At 35.2% G+C, this 20,271-nt stretch overlaps 1 protein-coding gene across 3 annotated transcripts; it reads left to right on the forward strand.

The window, feature by feature from the left end:
* Positions 4,957 to 18,263, forward strand: LOC109840067 (UPF0587 protein C1orf123 homolog). Of its 3 annotated transcripts, none has more exons than XM_020408565.1 (6): positions 4,957 to 5,189; positions 5,280 to 5,387; positions 7,548 to 7,715; positions 17,742 to 17,852; positions 17,940 to 18,012; positions 18,159 to 18,263. In XM_020408565.1, the coding sequence occupies exons 1-5, from the start codon at positions 5,088 to 5,090 to the stop codon at positions 17,979 to 17,981; spliced, it is 531 nt and encodes a 176-aa protein (XP_020264154.1). In that variant the 5' UTR covers positions 4,957 to 5,087; the 3' UTR covers positions 17,982 to 18,012; positions 18,159 to 18,263. The 3 variants fall into 3 exon arrangements, with proteins under 3 accessions (XP_020264154.1, XP_020264155.1, XP_020264153.1); XM_020408566.1 differs by having other exon boundaries at positions 17,940 to 17,998; XM_020408564.1 differs by lacking the exon at positions 18,159 to 18,263 and having other exon boundaries at positions 17,940 to 18,157.

A 20,271-nucleotide genomic window follows, 5' to 3' on the forward strand; every position in this document is an offset into this window, starting at 1 on the left:
ATACTAAGTTCCCTCCAAATAATATCAAATATCTTCTTCCCTCTTTAGATTCTACTCCTAAGATCTTCAACAAACAAAGTGCTTTTTACTTTTTCCTCTTAACTTCTACAACAATCAAAATGAAAGAATCTTTAATATGTGTGATTTCCTTGAACATCAATGCAACCCTCATTAAAGTCAATTCTGTAACAATGTTAGCTGAATTGAAGATGACGCTACACATAATTTAAAACTATCGTATGGAAGTTTGTTGATAAGTACTCTCGCAAGAAGTTTCTCAATGTCTCGTTTGAGCTTTTAAAAGATGAAGATATTCTCAACATGATAAATTATCATTGGTCAATGGGGTTAAATACAATAATAATGATTGTTACTGAAAGAGATAAAGGATCCACGCATGGCATAGGGACAGAAACAAAGTTTAAGTAAGTATTCAAAAGATTCCTTTCGGGTTCTGTATACACGTTATAATGGGAACTGTGATTTTTACGTATCATATATGACCTGCAGAATTAGCACGTGACATTTCAACGTTATTTGTGACATAATACAAGTTAACAACTGCTTTTAGTTTTTACATGTAACTTATATATATCATTTGTTATTTCAACTTGCGATCTTCGTACTATAAACTCACAGTCATCGAAGCATATTAGGAATCAGAGAGAATTCCAAATGACAATTCTCATGGAGAGCATGTGTGATGATGGATGACATAGTAAATGACTTGACACGACTCCCGGCATGGTGGCACGAGGCAATTACTGGAGAAAGGTAGCAAATTGAAAGCACAAGAGAAGTTAAAAATGGCTCTTATATGCTACTCTATAGCTAAGAAGTTCTCTTTTAAATATGTTAACAATGAGCCAAAACGCATTCGTGCTAAATGCATATTCAAAAAAGAAGCAAAATGTTCGTGGTTGCTTTACGCTTCACCATTGAGCTATGTGTCGATCTTTGCTATAAAAAAATGTGTTCCTCAACATAATTGTGGACAACATAACAGCATAGATGGTCACTCTAGAGCATCGAGAAGATGGATTACGAGTATGTTACAATCAATTATGAAGAAGCGTCCATATATCACCCCAACTGACATTAGAAAGGTATTGCACTTTCAATATGGTTTAAGAGTTAATTATTCTAAAGATTGGCATGCCAAGGAGATAACAAATGACTAAATATTTGGTTGTGTAAGATATTCATACAGTTTACTATCTTGCTTAGTTTATTAATTTGTTGATGTATCCTTTAGAACTTATATGTGACCTATAAACCTTATATGTGCCCATTTGAAACTATATGTGATGTATAAGTATCAAATGTGACATTTAGACCTTGTATGTGACATGTAAGTCTCACATGTGATATTTAGACCTTATATATGACATTCATGTCTTATATGTGGCCTTTAGAACTTATTCATGAATTAACATGTTAACTGTTCTTTAATCATCATTTAAAGGTACCAAATGAATGTGAGGGAAACAAATCCAGGTAGTGTCATCAACATTGAACAAGAAGAGAGCCGACTCAAGTGTTTATTTGTTTCCTATAGTGTATGCATACAAGGGTTTCTCAAGAGATGTAGGCTATTGCTCTTTCTAGATGAGATTTTTCGGAAAGTTTATTGCAAAGGGATCTTATTAGGTGTGACTACTTATGATGATAACTAAGGTATATTTCCACTCGCATTTTGTATTTGTGATCAAGAAAATGAAAAGAATTGGAGTTGGTTTATTCAAAGGTTGCAGTATATTTTGTACGATTGAATAGAACCATATAAACCATACCATCCTCTAGTCATTTTATTAGATGCTGACAAAGGAATAAAACAACCTTTAAAAAATATATTTCCAGATGCCTACCATTTTAGATGTGTACTTCATTTAGTTGAAATTTATAAATTGAAGCTTGGAGAGATGGGTTTTGCCTCAAGTGCTGCTCAACGAATTTCAAGATTATTGGAGTTTGTTGCATATAAGTATACAAAAAAAGAAGTCAAAGCTATGTTACATGAGATTACGATGACGAATCATAGTGCTTACCAAGTAGCTATCAGTTATGGTCTAAATAAGTGTGCGAATTCTGTATTTTCTGGTATAAGGTATGTCAAATATTGTGATACTATCGACTTAAATGTGATCATTAAACTGTACATTTATCTGTTATCTGACATACTCTATGATGTTTGTGATCTCATAGCACCATAGCTTCAAAAAGACAACAATCAATCAATGAAGTCAGCTCATTTCATATCACTAAATATTGATAACTATCACAGATTAAAACTAAACATAATAGTCCACACATAAATGTCGCATATTAGTAACATATGTCTTATGTAAAAGACAAATATCACAAATAAGAGACAAATATCACATCTTAACTACAAATATTACAAATAGCTCACCAATAGCAAGGGAGCGCAACCACTTAAGTACGTCAGTCCCTTTTTAGCTATCTTCGCAGCTTTTAGAGAATCACGCACTTGATTGTATATAATAGTTGCCCATGGGAAATGATCAACTACATATATGAGTCGTGTACTTCAACATATGTCGTGGTGCATTTATTGTTGCAGTTAGAATCAGTATCATTGTAAGTTGTGTAAAGAATTTGAAGCATCACAAAATCATGCATATCAGATTTCTTTTTGGACCCAACCAATTTCTCCAATAAGTGTTCAAGTTAATCTTGGCCACTTTTGTAAGAATCTTATTGCATCTTATTGAAGTACATACTCCAAATCCTATTCGCTGTATCGTGATTCGATTCCAGTTTCTCCCCTTCATCCTTGAGCCGAGTTTGCTTTTGCACCCAATTTACATCAAATGTATATGCTTATTTTTTTTCCCCGTAAGTTAGAACTAGAACTAACACGCGATGCGTTAGAATTAACACTCAGTGAGTTAGAGCTAATACAAGAGCCATGAATTAGAACTAGAACTAACATGCGATGAGTAAGAACTAACATGTGGTGAATTAGAACTAACACAAGAGCCCAAGATGCATAAATTAGAACTAGAACTAACATGCGGTGAGTTAGAACTAACACACAGTGAATTAGAACTAACAATAGTCCAAACAAACGTCCACACTCCTTAGCCTCTCATATCATTTTCCCTTCTCTTTCTCCGAAAAAATCAGAATTAAATCTCAAAAAATAAAAAAAATCTACTTGCATAATCAAGATAGCCTCCGCTTGATGGTTGCAGTCGCCGCCTGCAACGACCGCATCCTTTTCCTCACGTTCCGGTCACCTCCCAACCGCTCGCTTCTCCGCCGGTGAGGCGATGTTCGGACTTTGATGAGGCCCTTAGCGGCGTGCTCGACGTCATTTCCTTTCGAGGGGAGGGTTGGATGGCACCAGAGATTGTAACACGTGTCACTGCTCTCATTTGTTGCTCTGTTCGTCTCTCGTTATCCTTTTCTTTCAATTAGATTACTTCAGTTTTAAATTTATGTGCATATGCACCTAAAGAGAATTAAAGAATTATAGTCGTATTAGTTTTTCTTTTTCCGTCAAGAAGCTATGTAGCTGAATGCAAAGTTTTGGGGTAATGCCTTGCTGGTTGTAAAATTTGGTTTACCTTCTTGGATCCTTCTCTTTATTAGTAAAGGCTTAGTTGAACCCAAGAAAGATGATAATGCCTTTTAAGCTTTTCACAGTTGGTGTGTTGGGTTGGGTTAAGAGAATGTGGAGGCAGAGACGGCGAGGAGGGCGAGGGTCAGGACGGAGGCGGTGACGGCGAGGAGAGCGAGGGCCAGAGCGACGAGCTTGAGAAAGCCATTGGTTTTAGAGAGAGAGGCGAGAGAGAGGAGAGAAAGAGAGGAGATGAGATCTGGTGAGAGAGAGCACTGAAATTTGAGGGATTGAGGAGAGAGATAAGGATATTTTGGGGATTTTAGTTTAGTTAGCATGTAATAATTGTTAGAAGGGATTACAACACAAAATATCATATTTTTAAGATTTGAACACATGGAGAAAAGTTGAAGGATTACAGCACATGAATCTTCTGTTTTGGGGCATGCACACATTTTCCCCTAAGGGCCCGTTTGGTTGGTTTCCTAAAATCAAAGAAGGAAATTGGTACAAGGAAATTAATAAAATGATATTTTTATCCATTTCCATCCCTAAAACTCACCCATAACATTCAATAAAAAATTATTTTTATCATCAAACTCATCTCATTTCATCTCCTTTCTTACCTTTAAAAATAAACCAAACACAAGAAATGTGTCATATCATCCAACTCATCACATCTCATCTTATCTCATTTTTAAAAATCACACACATCATCCAATAATATTGTGACAACTCATCTCATCTCATTAAACCTTTCTTTCCATCCATTTCCTAAAAAAAAAAAAAACAAAAAATTAATTTCCTTAAGTATGTGTCACATCATCCAATAATATACCTCCAACTCATCTCATCTCATCTCATCTATTTTCTTATTTTTAAAAATGAACCAAACACAAACAACCTCAAAACATCATCCAATAATATACCTCCAATTCATTTCCTTATTTTTTTAACCAACCAAACAACCTCAAAATAATTTTTTTTAAAAAATCACTCACATCATCCAATAATAAGGTGACAACTCATCTCATCTCATCTCCTATTCTATAATTTCCTTCTTTTTTAAACCAACCAAACAACCTCAAAACAATTATTATAGGAAATAAGTTTCCTATTCTTTGATTTCCCTTTTTTTTTTCTGGAAACGAATAGCCCCTAATTATAGACGAAATAATGTTAGAGGCACATCATGAACCACACTCTCAATCACATCTCTATACTCTCTATAGTGCTAGTGGGTCATACATGATATTTTTAAAATATTATGTATGACCCACTAGCACTATAAAGAGTGTAGGAGTATGGTTGAGAGTGCGGTTGATGGTGTGGCTCTAGTGGCACTCTTATACACGACCTGCGGAGTGTAGTCACCTTGCTCAGATTCCCTCCAATTCTGTCCGTCTTTCCTCCAAAGAAATCTTTATCCTTTTTATTCTCTCTTTCAAGATCAAAAACCCTAACTCTCCGAAATCCCTCCTAAATCCCCACACACAAAAAAATGGTGTTCTATCTGCTCTCGATCTGGGGTGAGCTCGAGAACATCACCAATCTCCAACCTCTAGGGGGCTGCGATGATCCCAACTTCCCCTACCGCTTCAAGGTCCGCTCCATCCTCCTCGCTGTTGAGCTTAATCTAGGGCTTTCTCTCTGATTTCGATAACCTTTGACGAGATTTCGTGACTCTTATCAGGTCAAGTGTGAGAACTGCGGAGAGATCAGCCAGAAGGAGACTTGCGTCGTGCTTTCTGAAACCGTTCCTCTCTCCAACGGCCGGGCGACTGCGAATCTCGTGCAGAAGGTCTCCATCTCTCGTTTCTCGTTTGTTTTCATTTTTCGTGTGATTAGTTGTTTTTTTTGACGGTCTCGTTTTTTTTTTCATTAATTATTTTATTCTCAGTTTGAAGAGCTAAGTCCAATTCATCGGCTACGACCTCTATCCCTTAAATTGCAATCTTATCTAGCTTCAGTTTGTGTTCTTTCTATGTAACTTCGATTTTCTTGTTTCCTTTTCAATCACATCTGATCCGTTGTCTGGGAGAGTAATAACGCGTTAAAATTATTCATGCTGATAGCCTGATATTAACTACGGCTATTCTTGGATATGCTGATTATTTGTTTAGGGTGAATTGTGAGCTTATTTATCTCATTTAGATCTCTCTGCCCCCATCTTTTCATCTAGCCTATCTTAAATTCTTTGTTGTATGGTCAGATCTTAATATGCCGGTTATTGTTATGGACAGGAAAACTAGCCCCTAAAATGTAGGTGTTAAGAGGGGGATACCTAAATCTTTAATAAACCCACATCAAACTACCCATACGGCTACAATGACCGTGGGACTAAATAGAATTTAGCACATCACTGTGCTCCTGAAGTCCCAATGTCAACGCGGACTAGCGTGCGCTAGTCTATTTCCTGGCGGGCATTGATACGTCGGTGTCATCATTTGCGCCTCTCGCTTGCAACTTGGAAGCATGTTGTTGGCTCTAATTCTTTTCGTTAGACACCTAGGAGAACTCACTCCTGGAAGGTAGTTGTTAGAGGGAGGAAACCTAAATTCTGTAAACCCACATCAAACTATACATATAGGTCATGTGCAACTTAATAGAGCCAAACAGTTATTTTGTAGTGTCACTTGCTGTTCTGTTTGAAATATATCTTGATTTTCTTCTTTTATAGTGAAATACAAGCTTACATATTCAAACTTCAAATTGTCTAGGCTCGATTAGTGCACCTAATACTATTTTTCCCTTGTGTCTTCTTTTATAGTTCTTTTATTCACCAATTGTTTTTATATAGGGTTAGTTTAATGTTTTGCATTTGTTAATACTTAACTTAATTTAGAAAGCTTGATTTCTTCGATAGCAATGAGCATGTATATTCTCTTTTTTTTTGTGACACTTTTCAAATTAAATTTTGGGGTAAGTTTCAGCAAACCTTCCTACTTTAGCTGTTTTTACATACTTTCCACCCTCATCGTCAAGCCCCCTAAAGTTTTTATTTTGTCAGAAGAACTCAAGTCCATTCACAAAGACTATGAAATGACTAATCTGTGCCTGTGTATCATTGAGAGCTTAATATGTGACTGGGTTAGACTGTTAAGAGTATTGTCAGGTTCAGTGAACTAATGAAACTTGTTGAAGAATGGATATATAACAGGTTTGTATTGCTCCCAAACCCTGTGGATCCCTTGTCATCACTCTAATAATGGCTACAGATACTGGCAGTTAAATAAGTCCTCTAAGAGGCTCCTCTTGCATTTTGCTCCCTAGATGTTGGATATGCTTGTCATTTATTATAGATGGATACACCCAAGAGTCACTCATGCACTGTTTCTAACATAGATACCTCTTAATATGACCTTCTGTATATATCGCTCTGTAGCAAAGCAGTTGATCCCATAGAGCTAAGAGCATGTTTGGCAACTTGGTCAAAGTGGATTATAGCTCACTTTTGCATGTTTGGTTGAGTAGATTATTTTATATTATATTCGAGAAAACATAATCTAGGATTCCTAGCTTATTTTTTTGGTGTATTATAATCCACTTGTTGGACCATGTAAAACACAAAAATGCCCCTCAATTTTTACATCTAATTGTTTCCTCTTCTTTCTCTCCTCCGGCTTTTAAGGTTTATTTTTGTCATTTTAGCAAAAGACATGGATTATGGACCATGCTCTTTACCAAACACCTAAAATTTTAATCCACATAGACTATAATCCACAAATGGATAATAATCCTAGTGGATGCTGATCCAAAGGTCTTAAGCATGCTATAAGTTACTCAATTAAATGATGTTGGCTATGCTGTTTATGGAATTTGACTAGAGCCATAAACTGTTATATGCCACTTTTCTGAGTTCAAATTCCAGAATTAGGTTGTTATATAAATCTGTTTTTGATGAGCAGTACTAGTCTACATCTTCTGTCAACTGACAGTACATTGTTTAACTTCTTACTAGTGCAAATTGTGTGGGAGGGAGGGATCTATTCAGATGATTCCAGGACAGGGTCAACCACTGACTCTTGAACAGAGCCAGGCTGAAAAGTTTTCTACTTTGATGGTGTTTGATTGCAGGGGCTTTGAACCGATTGGTTTTTCTTTTAGTAATGGTTGGAAGGCTGAATCAGTGAGTGCTTTTTTTTTTTAACTCTTACAGTTTTCTTCCTTTAATAGTATTTGTTACGACATACATCTGTTGTTTTCCTAAGTGTATAATTCTCTATCTACTTAACAATATTCACTGAATTATGATCTCTAGAGTACTAAATGATGGCCAAAAGCATAGCATCCTTGTGTTAGTTGATGCTGCAAAACTGTAATTAGTCGAAGGCTGATATCTAACGTAAAATTTTGAGAATTAGATTTGAGGGGGCGATATCTATCTATCTGCTGCACACATTACATCTTTCTTTTTTCCTTTCCTATTCTTCCTTTCTTGCAATCACTTTATAGGGTACTATGGTAGTCTGCGTAGCTTAAGGTTATAATGTTAATCACCTCAAAATTTTGTTTGTTCACAAATTTTAGTCAATGAGAGGAAGGGATGGGAGGGCTAAAAAGAAGCAAATTTGCTCACTTTCTTAACCATCCTAAGTGGACGCATTGGGAGGGGAAAGATTGAGTTTTACGTGATATTTTTTTAAAATCCAATACTATCCCTAGACTTAATTTATGTTTGTCATAATAGTTTCCCTCCCTTCTTATTCTCTACTCTAAACAAACACAAATCATATTGTACCCTCTCTTCCCCTAGTTTCTAGCTAAACACAATTAATTCATCAGATTCCTTCCCTCCCCACTTCCTCCCTTTGGCTTTACACAATCATTCCTCTCCCCTCCCTTTGGGTTATTATCTTGATGAAGTAGGGACTGGACAATTTTGTTCAACCTTGAAACACAGACAACACCTGAGATCAAAGAATAACAAATACTCTTCGTTCATGAATTAGATAAGTAAAACTTTCATATCTCTAATATGGTGTCGCATATGTATGGAAAAAACGATAAAAAAATTCATAAGTTCAGACAAATAATTATAGAATGACATATAACCATGATTTTGTGTCCATATACATATAACTGTGGTAGCAACTAGCAAGTACACCAAAGTCAGCAAAGGAAAAAAAGGTAAAAGAAAGAAACATACTCACAACAACATATTACTAACCCTACATACATGCCCGTTAACTTTTAAGATGCACCTCCTCCAAACCTAGTGAAACTGCTCCCTCCCATTCATCACTGCTTTCGCACCACGACTTCGTGCAAGATAGAAAAAACTCCTTTCCCATCGATCGATTCAAACCTACAGCTCTAGACCTCCAATGTTCTGATTCCATACTGATGATGAGTCTCTTTCCTTCCATTCTTCTTCCTCGGGATCTAAATGTAGTTCTCACTTCGATCGCCTCTTAGAGTCATTAGCCTTGTCGCTCCGTTCTCAATGACAGGTTGTTGTTTCAGGTATGTTGATATTGATTGGAGCTAAAAGGTATTTTGATTTTGAGAGAGCCGTTAAAGGAGAGATCTTGAGGAAGAGAATATGGATTAGGAGCTAAAAGGTCTTTTGATTTTGAGAGAGAGAATATGGATTGGAAGCTAAAAGGTCTTTTTGATTTTGAGAGAGAGACGTCTGAATTCCTCTGCATAAGTTTTTTTCAGAGTTTAACGCTTTTGCTCTTTTCAGTCTAAGAATGTTATATATGATTTTTTTATAAGAATTGCTTTCTAGAAATTGAAGTTTAGAAGAGTAATTACTAATTCTCATCTTATGAGCGTTTAAAGAATTCTTGGTATCTAGTAAGTGATAAAGTGTTAACCCCAGGTTTAGTATATTCTTTCCTTTTGTCTCGTCTCTGTATATATATATATATATATATATATATATATATATATAATAATAATAATAATAATTGAATATATAATGAACAAGCGAGGATTAGTAAGTTCTAAATTTTTAATCTTTACCTCCTTTTGTCTTTCTTGTTAGATAACAATATATGTGCATAAATAGCGAGTAAATACTGTCACTATCATCTTCCTCCATTGATAGCTCATGCTGCTAGGCTGCACTATGATTATGACATGTAGTATGTTTGTGACAGTTGGCTTAAATAACTTTAAATGAAGGCAGAGAGGTTGTGATTTTGGGGGCTGTATATAGGTGGAAACAGTAGTGGTTTTTATCAATAGCTTTCTGACGTGTGCCCAAGGGCACCCGCTATTGCAAATTTAGGGTTCATTTGGATACTTAATTATGCGAAATCAGATATTTCTTGTTGTTTAATCCTCCATGTTTTTAAGAAATGTTTTCCCTTCAGAATTTGCACTTCATTCCTAACCAGTGTTGTCAATGCGCGAGGCGCAAAGCGGGGCGCAAAGCATCTTTACGCGCACATGCGTAAGGCGCAACGCAATGCGCACGCCCGAGTGATGCGAGGCGCACACCGCACATAATTTGTCAAAATATGTAATCAAGCGCGAAAGAACATGTTTTTAGAATTTACATGATAAATAATATGGACAAATTTTCAAAACCGACCACTTTGGGATTTTAATTGCAAAAAACGACCCATTTCAATCTTATTTATAAAAACCGACCCAGTTGGTTGAAACTGGGTCGGTTTTTAAAAAAAATTTTCCCAAACTTCACGGGAGTTCAACTCCCGTGAAGTTTTGTTATGAGAAAAACTTCACGGGAGTTCAACTCCCGTGAAGTTTCCCAAAAAAAATTACAAAAACCGACCTGTTTTCAGCCCCTGGCTGAAAACAGGTCGGTTTTTGTAAATATTTTCAAAACCGGTCGTTTTTTGCAATTAAAAACCCAAAAGGGTCGGTTTTGAAAATTTGTCCTAAATAATATCTTACTACAAAATCACAATATAATGCCTTAATTTCTAATGCTAACACCCAATATAAATCAAATGTTAAATCAAGACTAATATCCAAGTAAAGGATTAGTAATGATCCTCAATTGAAGGCTATTAAAAAGGGCTAATGGATTTATTTTGTTTTTTGGGATATGGAATATCAGATATAAAGACTCGATTGAAATGTTAACAAACAAAACTATATGAGGATATGTACTACATGCACCCTACACAAAGTAAGGATGTACGCGAGACACAAAAGGTGCATTTGCATCAGATGTGATGTGGGGCGCTTCTCCACCACCCCGCATCGTAAGGCGCATGAGGCGCAATGAGGCTCGCGCCTTTGAAAACACTGTTCCTAACATACTATGTTAAATGAATTGTAAAGCTACCCATACTACTAATATAAGATTACTTTTAAACTAGGTCACAGAGCCTAAGTCATCCATATTTACTCTTTTGCAATAACTAGATTTTTCTCACGCAAATGCATGTGATATGAAAACATGTCGCTTTTGAATATTTTGTATTTTAAGAATACAAATGATAGTTTTATTTTATTTCTAGAGAGTTTGCATTTAATAGATAGGGCGAAAAAGTGAAGATCAAATGTTTTCTAAGAGATAGTTATATTTTACCTTCATTATTTGAACTTAAAATCCCACATTAATGGTCTTATCCTCTCTATGTTCTTTATAAGTTAGTATAAATAGATGTCGAATAGATACATGCACAACATTTAGGTTTTTCAGTTTTTCTATAGATTAAAATATAATAGTTACTTGTGTGTGGCATTCAATTTTATTTACATGTATTGAATAACATAGAATATTCTAGAATAAAAAAAAGAATAGAAAAGAATAGATAAACCATCATTACTTGTTAAATTACATTTTTACCCTTTCAGTTGCAAATGTAAGGGAGGACATGTCCACCATTCATTCAAACTTTGCACTATCCCTAGTTGGTTTATTTCATAGTAGTATAGATTTGACTTAAAATGCCATTAATTTCTCTCTATCTTCCTCATCTATCTCAGATTTATTTCATTATAACAAAGTTAACATTAACTAATGAAATCCATTTTATTAAAGCTAAAAAATAATAATAACAAGTTTAAAAATAAAAAGCTTATCCATCAAAAAGACAAGATTCAGTTCCACTATTTACCTTTAAGATAAGTATAATTTAATTTTATTTTTTCTTATAATGGTTTATGTACAATAGTATTGAATCTATTGATATGTCTGTTCATTGATTTTTTTTATGTAAAATAATTAGTCAGTTCCACTAATACATTTTATATTTTAATGCATGTAGTTTGTAATAATCAAATAATTGGTATTTAAGGCATATTACTTGGAAGGAGCAAAAATTAATGGCATTTAAGCCATATTATTGGTAAAGAGCAAATAGACAGCATTTGATCCGTATTAACGTTAGAAAAATTTGTCTGTCAATGTTTTGTCAGTGTTAGTTTATGTGCTATTTATTGTTTCCATCCATTTGGGTTGAGAAACATGGATTGATGGCGGCATTAATGTATGTCGACTTCTTATTTTTTTTGAGGGATCCTTTATACTTTATCCTTGGATATAAATGAGAGTATGCAGAGTTGAACTCAACTTTACTTGGGCTTAACATTTGAATGGCTTGGATTGTTAAGACTTGGGACCAAGATCCAACATTTGTGCTGCAATTGGGTTTAGCTTATTCATATTCGATCAAGACCCGACCTTTATATTGACTTGATCTGAACCCAAAATCCTGATGCATGAGTTGCATATTGAAGCTTCGTCTTTCGGAAAGATTTGAGTTAAAACCCTTCTCACAAGGATTAAATTTCAAAGGTAAAATGGTGTAAATTCCAAAAAGATTATCATAGGGAAAGTTAACCCATAAGGGTTTATTCTAAAATTTTTGAGCTTTGGGCTTCTGTTTATTATTAACCTCAATCTCCAACATCGTCATGATGAATTAAAATATAGGCTCAAAACTTGAAAGCATTTCTTTTTTTTGGAAGAAAACAAACAAATTTTGATGAGTACCATGTGCCTGACATCAAGCCCTGGCCATGAAACCTTAAAGGTGCACAAAAATTGAATTAATCCTAACTGACTGATACACAGAGCTTTGAATGATGGCATAAGCGATGCACAGAGTTCTGAATGATGTCACAAAGTTGTGGACCATTCTTTTTCAAATTTGGGTGATGCATAGAAATTGCAGCTGATCAAGCTTACCTTATACAGTGAAGTAAATGCAGAAGATCAAATTGAGCCTAACCTTTGGTAAATTGCATTATATAAACCCATAAAGTTTCCAACGTCGCCGTCATGTGAGAAGTATGCTCAAAACCTCCAATGTTGCCATCATGTGAGAAGTATGCTCAAAACTCAGAAAATAAATTCTCTTTTTGTCACAAGATAACGATATACGTTGATAGGGACCATGAGCTTGACATTGGTCACTGCACATAAAGATACACTTTTAAACATTTTGTCCTACTCATGACAAAGTATAAGGAATATCTGGTTACCTCCTTTGATAAGAGAACATAAGAAAACACAACATAGATCGTATTGCTTACTAATTAGTTGCTTACTAAGTATTGCAAATTCCACAAATAAGTTGTTATCATTAAGAATATATTTGAAAAAAATAAAATTGATTTACCAATAGCATATAGCAGGTATGAGAAATAAAGAAATAATATTATGCATCCAATAATGTTATTCAAGGACTACACAAAATTTCATTATATTTTTTCTTTTCAATATTCTGAATGTATTATGTCATGAATGCTGAATAATTACTCATAATGAAGAGAGTCAATAGAAAGGGGATACCTGTTTTAATATCTTCAGTAGTTTTAACCCATTAAGCAATTCACATGCTAACAATCTGAATTCTTAGGTTTAGGCATCCTTTCAGATCCAAGCATATCTTATTTTCGAAAAAGGGTTTTCAGTATATTCGTAATTTGATTTTAGTGATATTACACATTTCTCTTTGCATAGTGCATAACGAGCAAAGTTGACCCGTGCGATGTTACGATATTTGAGGGACAAAAAATAATGGTTTAAGCATTTATTTTAAAATTTAGATACAATGTATACCACTTGACACAAAAATATAGAAAGTTACAATAAAAATATGCCAACTTACCCTAGATATGAAACTTTTGAAATATAAGAGTTTAAAACTAATTTTGTGAAATACTTTTGGGTCTAAGAATGATTTTGAAAATTAAAGGGTTTACAAATAAATGGAGATAAAACTTTGGGTTGTAGGCAAAAAATTCTTTCTGGAAATGGAATGGCTTAAAAATAAATCGGGGTACATCTTTTAGTTTTTAGGCAAAAAGACCAATCTACAGTTTGTGATGCTACTAAATTTGTGCCAGAAAAGCTCAAGAAATAATGTTTTAAGCATTTGGTTAAAAGTACCCTGTATTTGTCAACACTTAGAAAAAAACGTAGCACCTTACAACATATACTAAACTGCTAAAATATAAAGAGTTTAAAATCAATAGGTGGAACTTTTTCTTGGTCTATGAGTGCTTTTGGGAATGAATGGTTTTAAAAGTAAAGGACAAAACTTTGGGCTGATCGGCACAAAAATCTTTTTGGAAGTGAAAAAGGGTGAAATTAAAATAAATGAGGGTGAAATTAAAATAAACGAGAGTAAAACTTTGGGTTTATGAAAAAAAACTTACCTACTGTTTGTGATGTTGCAACAAAATAATAAAGCCTTTTTTTTGGGTATTTGAAAAGTTCACCATCAATGCAACCACTTTTTTTTTAAAATATAGCAACTTACGCCACTAATTTGTTGAAATACAAATAGGGTGTAAAATTAATTCAATGGAGGTTTGAGTGGATGAGTTTGCAGATAAATAGCGGTAAAACTTTGGGTATAGGCAAAAAACTTTTTGGGAGTGTGTGAGTTTAAAAGTAAATCGGATTGAAAGTTTGGGCAGAGCAATATTATGGGTTTAGGCATGATTGTGGAACTGAGTGAGGTTTGTATCTAAATTAAAACTGAGTTTAGAGTAAAAAAAATCCTTTTTCAGTGTGTACGTAGGTAGGTGGCGGGGTGGGGGTTAAATTAAATTGCGTTAAAATTATGGGTGTATAGGCAAAAACCCTTCGCAATTGGATGAGTTTAATTATAAGTTACTTGAAGACATTAGATATATAATGAACGAGACCTTACCTATTTTTAAAATGCTAAGGTAAGGAATTAAACTGTATCATTTACAGCGTTTAGCTACAGTGCAAACTCCTTTAACTTTAGTATATAGAGAAATATCCTATAGCACTTATGCATTTGCTAGCCATTTCCTACTTTTTATGCCATTTTATCAATTGCAGTTTTGTACAATGCACAACATTGAAGTTGAAATTCCACACAGTTCGTATTGTCAACCACTAAGGGCCTGTTTGTTTCGTTTCCCCCAGAATCCAAAACCCACTTTCCTTCACTTTTTCACTTTCCCCCACTTTCTTTAACCCACTTTCCTTCACTTTCTCTACTTTTCCCCAATAATATTGTGACAACTCATCCCATCACATCTCATTTCTTACTTTTAAAAATAAACTAAACACAAGAAATGAGTCACATCAATCAACTCATCTAACTCACCTCACCCAACTTTTCTTCATTTTCTACCATCTTTAAAAATTACTCACATCATCCAATAATATGATGACAACTCATCACATCTCATTAAAATTTCCTTCCATCCCTTTCCTCCAAAAAAAACAAGGAAATTGATTTTCCTTAGTATGGGTCACATCATCCAATAATATAATGACAGCTCATTTTCTCTCATTTATTTTCTTAGTTTTAAGAATGAACCAAACACAAGAAAGAACAAAAAATAAAGAAAGTGAAGGAAAACATCAAAAATTACTCATCTCATCCAATAATATGATGACAACTCATTTTCTCCATCACTTTCTTTCCGAATTTTGACGAACCAAACATCAAAAAGTAGAGAAAAACATCAAAATTCATTTTCTTTCCCCCACCTTCTGTAATTTTTTGCGAAACAAACAGGCCCTAAGTCATCATTGCTAGATTCCTCCTTTTCTGGGTCTTAGCCTCATTTCACATACCATCCTCTGCCATGTCTGCAGCCAGTACACCCTCCACCATTATGATTTCAACAAACTTCTGTCACCTCTCCCCCTTGACCGTGGAATTGCAAGGACATTAAGTAGTTGCATGATCATGAATCATGATATAAGGTAACTGGGCTGGGAGAGACAGGATAAAGCGAAGGATCTGTCAAACAGGCCTTTGTGTATTTGTGTGTGCGCGCGTGTGTGTGTGTGTTTTTTAAGTTTTTTTGTTTTTGGGGGTTGGGGGGGGGGGGGGTTGTGTTCTGAAGATACTTTGATTTGATTATAAATTTTTGAATCAATTTAATAGTATGATGTTTTAACGTAGTATTTCTTAAGAGCAGGGGACCCATAGAGTTCAAACAACAGCAAATTGAGCTATGACTTGAGCAGTACTTTCTTCCGTATATATCTAATTTTATTGACGTTGGTTAGGCTCAGATAATTGGAAGTATGCTCCAAACATGAAGAGACGTACAAGACATGGAGAAATATATAATATGTCAAAAACTTAATTTATGTGCTGAGTCCTAAGTTGTTGCATGGATACAGATACGTGTACGGGACACGGAAAATTTATAAAAGTTAATGTAGGGGGACACGGCTGAAACACGTGGGCTGAATTTATAGTTTTCAACTAGACACGCAAACAACCCTTTAAAGCCGTAATTCTGAACAGAATATGTCTTGAAAAAAACCCAACTCTTGTCCAAAAAGTTCCGGAAAGTGGATGTGAGTGTAGTATGCCCAAGAAATAAAAGGGGATCATTGCTGTTGAAAGACACTTTATTTGCCTCTGATTTTCCTCTTCACTGAGTTTTTATTATTGCTCGGCTTACTGTTTACGGTCTTAGAATATCTTTACCTGTGGAGTCCTTGTAAAATTGTTTGCCCTAGTTCTATGTTTGTTTTTGTTTGTAAGGATATTTGAATTTCCTATTTGATCCTGAAATGGAGATTTAAAATAATAGAAAAAGAAAAAAAATCCTTAAAGTTCAAAATCAATCATAGGAAAATCAAATTCAAAATCCATTCTATTCAAGTTCATCCACATCGTTTGGAGCGTCAAACTAAAACTCAAGTGGTTTGAGTTTTTTTCTCCCTGTCCATCAAGTGGGTACAAAATGAATTGCCAAAAAACATCAAATTATTCAGGTTAACATGAGTTTGTGAAACTTTACATAAGTTGGTGCTTTTAAGGGTTTTGTTTTATATGTTTAGTTCAGACAAAAGTTTGGATCAAAAAGTTGTTGACCCCCAAATTATAGATATAAGCACATGGAATTCGACTGTCCTTTTGTGCTACTTCACTGGGTAAGAAACTCATATTCACTTGACTTTATTATTTTTAGGCATTGTACTCGATAATGTTTGATCTAGTTGTTTTCTTAGTATCCTGTCGGTAAGTTTGAATGGGATAATTAGCTTCCAATCCACCCCGTCCATGTAGACATGCACCCGCACTCACTGACATGTAAAATTTTGTCCTTGTGCATGTTTGGATCTTATTTTTGTCAATCTATACGTTGTTCTGATGCCCTGGTATTCTCAGAAGATTTGGTCTCTGTTGGTGGGGATATTTTCTTAGTGGAACATTTGCTTTGCTGTGTTTCTTGTCAAGACCCCTTTCCGTTTTATTTGTTTTGCATGTACATTCATATGCATAGGCAGTCATGCCTCATATTCTGTGCTGAGGTTTGAGGAATTTGTGTGTGCACTTGCATGGATGTGTGTGCAGGGGGTGCGGAAGGGAGGACGAGCTCTGGGATATATGATTTTGTTTGTGTATATGTGTTCTACACCATCAATCATTTATTTCTAGCTGGCTCTTCTTGTCCATGAGTTATTGAAGTTTTGTATCTAGATGATGCAGCTTTCCTTTTTGTTATGAATCATTTGGCTAAGGTGCAGTAGGAAACTATGGCTCCTGACTTTTTATTTATATTCATTTATCATGTAAATTACACAATTTGCTTGGTGTATAGCATTATAAACATACACCTGTGACACCTTTTAGTACTGTGTAAGCAAGGCTTTGATTAGTATATTTCTCATGATGGTTTTACATTACTGAACTCAAGTCCTTATGTGGTTTTCACAGTCTGGGACTGACCCCCTCCCCCTCCCCCCCCCTTTTTTGTTGTATTGCAGACAAGTGGCACAGTTTATGAAATTGATCTGTCTGAAGGGGATTTTGCGGACTATGATGAAAAAGGAGAATGCCCTGTTGGGGTTTCCAATCTCCAAGGAAAGTTTAAACCGGTAAGCTGGATAACCAATTCTTAAACTGGTAAACAGAGTTACAGACATATATTAACTGTCTAAAAACCCTTAAATGAACATTTGCAGGTGAAAAAGAATGATCGACATGGAAAGACTACTTACAGTTGATGCTTGGGTTCTAAGAAGTGAGTCTCACTTGGTAATGCACATACATTTTGGTTGTAAATGTTTTTTTAGGAGATTTCAACGCTATTAACTGTGATATTGATACTGTGTGGGTGATGTTACACGTTGGAGCTTCTGATATATGCTGGCAACTTTGCATGAAATTTGTGTTTTGTACAGCCTCTCTCTTGCTCGTTTTGTGCAATAAACTCATCGAGCACAAAGATGGCTTCTTGATGAAATTTGTGCGGCACTCGACTTGGCAACAAAGCTGGGAGTTCCTTTAGTTTCTCCATGTGTGAATTATTATGACCCTGCACCTTGATGTTGGGGAATTATAAGCTTCCTATTTCATGTTAGCAGAAACCAGCGGGACGTATTTAAGTATCTTCAGGCTATGAGGGCTCAGATATGTGCTGAAAAACAAAAGAACGCGGTTATATTCAAGGCTAGTTAGCACTTTAAATACCCTGCAGTTTCCCCTACTTTGTGTTAAGTGGTTGTTTGGTTCTTTTCCTTAAAAAAAAAGAAAAGAAAAGAAAAGAAAAGAAAGAGGAGTAGGAAAATGATGCTAAAACACCCTTTCCAAAGGTTCCAACCAACTTTATAGGAATAAAATTGGGGGAGAAAAGGTACTTGGCTAATATTTTAATCTACTTTGTTAGCTTTCTTGCCCGTTTTCTCAGGAGAACTCCACTTTCACAATTTTATAGAAACAAGTTTTATAACCGAACAGAGTCTAAAGAAAAGGGTGGAACGTTTTTTCGCTCATTTTTTAACGCTGTTGAAGGATTTTCACTTGGTTTCCATAAATTTGGGTGGGCCAAATGTTCATTTATATCCTCACTTATTATTGGCAGCGCTTATCTACCTTAAACTTCGTAAAATTTGAACTCGATCTCAATCTGACAGCTCTAGCAACCTTTTCTTTAAGGTCTAGCCGTCTAGCAACCTTTTCTATAAGGTAAGGATTTCTACCAAAATAAGTTTGATTTGGCATAATGTGATTTCTTTTCTTCAACCCAAGAAATGATTTGTTTTCTCAAACCTCTCTTTCATACGAAAGAATGGTGTTCAAGTCAAGTTCTCTGCTGATTAGAAATGAGTCGTGGTTGAAATTTGTACCTGTTGGGTTTATCTGAATGCTTCTAACATTCTGGTAAAAAAAAAAAATATCCACACAAAGAAACATCGTTGCACCAAAATAATACATTCATCTTGTTAGCTCTCGCGCACCAACGGAGAGGATAATTTCCAATTAAACAAAGAGAGTTGTAGGCTTGTAAGCATTTTTGATGTGCAGGAAATACCACGATCAAAATCTAGAATATAGACACATCGCACAGATTGTGAATTTATGTTTGCAGAATTCTAAACATGTAGACTTTGTATAAACTAAATTTAAATCTGATTTGATAAAACACTAACGTGTAGGCTTTTACATAAACTAACTTTAAATCTGATTTCATAAAACACTAACTAGGTTTGACAAAAGAAGAAATTATCTAAACAAACTCATTCATAATTTTTTTTTCTAAAAATAGACCTCCTTGAGTTTTTTCTTTTTACAAAAATCGACCCATTTTGTCTTAATTCGGTTTGTAAATAGTCGGGGTTGCTAACCCCGACTATTTAGTGCATAGAATGTTAGGGTTTAGGGTTAGGGTTTAGGGTTATAATTGGGGGTTTACAACCTCCTAAATAGTCGGGGTTGACAACCCCGACTATTTAGGAACCGGATTAAGATAAAATAGGTCGATTTTTGTAAAAAAAAACTCTAGGGGGTTTATTTTTAGAAAAAAAATATGAATAAGTTTATTTATAAAATTTCTTCTTTGACAAAAATTAGCGAAAAATATGAATTTTACTGCTAACTTAAAAATATGAACCTGACCCGCTTACCAACTCCGAACGGGTTGTCAGATCATAAACCCGAATCAAAGTTATTCACGACAGGATCCAAATTTTAGGTAGACCCGACCCATTAACGTCACCTGTTAGGGTTCGGAGACCTATTTAGCCTCATTTTCGCCCGCAAAAAGGTTTGCTCCTCCTCGCCGCCCGAAACCAGCAGAGCTAGCCATGGGTAAAGCCCTGATCCTCAAATTTTCTCGTATCAGATTCAGATCTAGGTTTCTTGATTCTTTGTTTCCCCCAAAATTTATCGTAAATTGGGTCGATCCTGTTGCAATGCAGGGAAGGTGCACGGATCTCTGGCACGTGCGGGGAAGGTGAGGGGGCAGACGCCGAAGGTTGCTAAGCAGGATAAGAAGAAGAAGCCCAGGGGCAGGGC

This window comes from Asparagus officinalis, chromosome 5 (assembly GCF_001876935.1).
Source record: "Asparagus officinalis chromosome 5, Aspof.V1, whole genome shotgun sequence".
Classification (NCBI taxonomy): domain Eukaryota; kingdom Viridiplantae; phylum Streptophyta; class Magnoliopsida; order Asparagales; family Asparagaceae; genus Asparagus; species Asparagus officinalis.